Source organism: Melanaphis sacchari, unplaced genomic scaffold, assembly GCF_002803265.2.
Source record: "Melanaphis sacchari strain LSU unplaced genomic scaffold, SCAv2.0 Contig676_pilon_pilon, whole genome shotgun sequence".
NCBI classification, from domain to species: domain Eukaryota; kingdom Metazoa; phylum Arthropoda; class Insecta; order Hemiptera; family Aphididae; genus Melanaphis; species Melanaphis sacchari.
In genome coordinates, this window is record NW_020271481.1 from 1,045 (window position 1) to 4,022 (window position 2,978).

The following is a 2,978-nucleotide window of genomic DNA, read 5'->3' on the forward strand; positions in this document are numbered from 1 at the left end:
AAACGTGCAAAATAATGGCCAGCAGAACGAACTTAATCAATGTGAAAATCGTTCAGATATTTTTAACAGTGTAGCTGGTTCGTCGTATATTAAGCTTCATACTTCTATTACAAAAAGGGAGGCAACGATTAATCCGCAGAACACTGATCAACAATGTTTTAAATGGGCCATTCTGGCTAAGCACGTGACAGGGCCAAATAAACATCGAGTAGGAGATAATTGAAGGGTCGGCGGGAATAACGTGCTATGAGTCTATCTCAATATATTTATAGAACCAGAAAATTCCCAGAATATTCTTATCGTACATAATCATTGTGTATAAACTTAGAAACCGGCGATTTGTTGATTTTGTTGATAGTTAAAACGTGCTATGTATCATTCACAGTCATTTGACACGCCACGCGACGTATTGACATTCGCGATCGTATATATACGTATTTTCTCTTATGATGGCAAGTACGAATAAAATTAATTTATCGAATAGTGATGTTAACCGTCTAGTTAGTGGACGAAAACGTACAATCAATATGGATAACTGGAAAAATGTAAAAAACAAAAATCTACGTAATAGTGGACGTGAGTATACATCACGGAGTAAAAAGATTGTACCAGCTAAAACACCTCCAAACATGGTTAGTAAGAATATTTCTATGTGATATCGTTCAATATACATAATGTTAAAAATATTTTTTGAAAAAAAACCGTCTTTTTTTAAATTTTAGCAACAAGTTTGTGACAAGAATAAATGTCCTTGGCAGCAATGTGCAATATTGACTTTAGCAAGAAAAATTGAATTATTTAACGAATTTTATAATTTAACATATGATGAACAATCAGCTCTTTTGATTTCGTTTATAAAAGTGAACAATCCTAAAAGAAGACGACAAGGAAAGACAGATGCTACATCTCGACGATTTTGTTCTTTTAAATATTATATAGATGATTCTCAGGTATGTAAGGATACTTTTTTAAATACATTTAATATAACAAGAAGACGTGTTATGACATTACAAGACAAAATGAAATCAGGTATTTTAATACCTAAGGATGGCCGTGGAAAACATAGTAATAGACCTCATGCAATTGACGCACCTGTAAAAGATTTAATTAGACAACACATAAATAGTTTACCCCGTCAACCATCACATTACAGCCGCCTCACAACAGATAACTTGCAATGTTTAAGTCCAGACTTAAATTTATGTAAACTCTATCGATCTTTTAAAAATAAATATCCTAATATAAATACCAGTCAACGTATCTATAACAATGTATTTCAATCGGAATTTAAATTACGTTTCGGCTATCCACGTTCAGATACATGCAAACAGTGTGATTTTTTTTATAATAAATTAATAGCAGCTGATACAGAGGAAGAAAGAAAAAAAATAGAAATTGATAGTATGTTGCATCATTCTAGAGCCGAGCAATCGTATGATGCCCTTAAAAAAGATACAGAGTTCGCTAGACTAAATAGCTCTACTGTAGTACTTTGTGTTGATCTACAACAAGTATTATTTTGTCCAACTCTTACACATTCTAATATGTTTTATCAGAGACAACTTTCCAATTATAATTTTGCGATTCATAATATGGGAAATAATGCAGTTTCAATGCATTTGTGGTATGAATGTATCGCTAAAAGAGGCTCATTAGAAATAGCTTCGTGTATTTTAAATTTTATCGAGTCTAATTTTAATATTCTTGAACATGGTGAAGAGAGGAAGTTGATAATATGGTCTGATAGATGCGTTGGTCAAAATAATAACTGGCGAATATTAAACATGTATTCCTATCTAGTCTCTTGTAAGTATTTTACAGAAATTCATCAAAAATTTCTTTCGACTGGCCATAGCTTTTTACCATGTGACCGTGATTTCGCTTTAATTGAAAAACAAAAAAAAACAGCAAAAGTGCTTGTACCGTCACAATGGAAATACGTTATCGCTAATGCAAGGTTAGAAAAACCATTTACTATTGTTGAAATGTCTCAAATTGATTTTAAAGACTTTTCCTCGCTAGAAAAAGATATGACAAAAAAAAAACTAAAAATAACTCAAGCAATGTGGTTAAAATTGTCAGCTGATGCTCCTATGCATGTAAGTATTCGTGAAAGTCATAATACTCTAAGACCATGGAAATCACATGAAATACGTCATAACAACTTTGGAGAGAATATTTTATCTATTAAAGACTTACCACCAGCATATCAATGTCCATTGGCCTTGACAAAAGAAAAGAAAAAAGATCTTTTAGATATGTGCAAGTATATTCCTCAAAAATATAGTGACTTTTTTAAATCATTGCCAGGATAATGTAAATTATTATTAAATTTAATATTCTTATTTTATTTATAAAGACTAGATAATAAAAACATGTGCAAATATAAGATTTAAATTTTTTAAATATGTACAAAAATGATTTAATTTAATATTGTAATTTTATTTATAAGGACTAGATAATAAAAACATGTCCAAATATAAGATTTTAATTATTTAAATATGTACAAAAATGATTTAATTAAATATTGTAATTTTATTTATAAGGACTAGATAATAAAAACATGTGCAAATATAATATTTTAATTTTTTTAAACATGTACAAAAATGATTATGTTTAAAGTTTGAAGAACGTGCTACGTGCAGTCCAAATAATATTTAAATGAAATAATATAAGTTATTTTGTTTTTACTTGATACTGAACAATTTTCAAATTGTTACATAGCACGTTATTCCCGCCGACCCTTCAATTATTACCGACATGAGAATAAATATAATTTTACAGGATTATCATACCCAACACCATGGAGTGAAGTTAAAATATTCGAAAAAAATAATCCTACAGTCTCTATAAATATTTACGGAAACAAAAAAATATCTCAGCCATCTTCTAAGTGTCCGAGTCATCACATTTTTCCATTAAAAGTCGTAGAAAATGAAAAAGCCGATCATTACGATTTAATTTTATACACCGAAGGT

The 2,978-nt window shown here is 29.8% G+C and overlaps 1 protein-coding gene across 1 annotated transcript; it reads left to right on the forward strand.

Annotated features, from left to right (window-relative positions):
• Positions 1–527: 527 nt before the first annotated feature.
• LOC112600723 lies at positions 528–2,337 on the forward strand. The gene is made up of 2 exons (XM_025348027.1): positions 528–632; positions 723–2,337. The coding sequence occupies exons 1-2, from the start codon at positions 528–530 to the stop codon at positions 2,313–2,315; spliced, it is 1,698 nt and encodes a 565-aa protein (XP_025203812.1). The 3' UTR covers positions 2,316–2,337.
• The last annotated feature ends 641 nt before the right edge of the window (positions 2,338–2,978 follow it).

What these genes read in the sequence shown, in the direction of transcription:
- LOC112600723 (XM_025348027.1), top strand. Translation starts at nt 528, where the DNA reads ATGGATAACTGGAAAAATGTAAAAAACAAAAATCTACGTAATAGTGGA. An exon ending in CTAAAACACCTCCAAACATG is followed by an intron (nt 633 to 722) that starts GTTAGTAAGAAT and finishes TTTAAATTTTAG; the next exon opens with CAACAAGTTTGTGACAAGAA.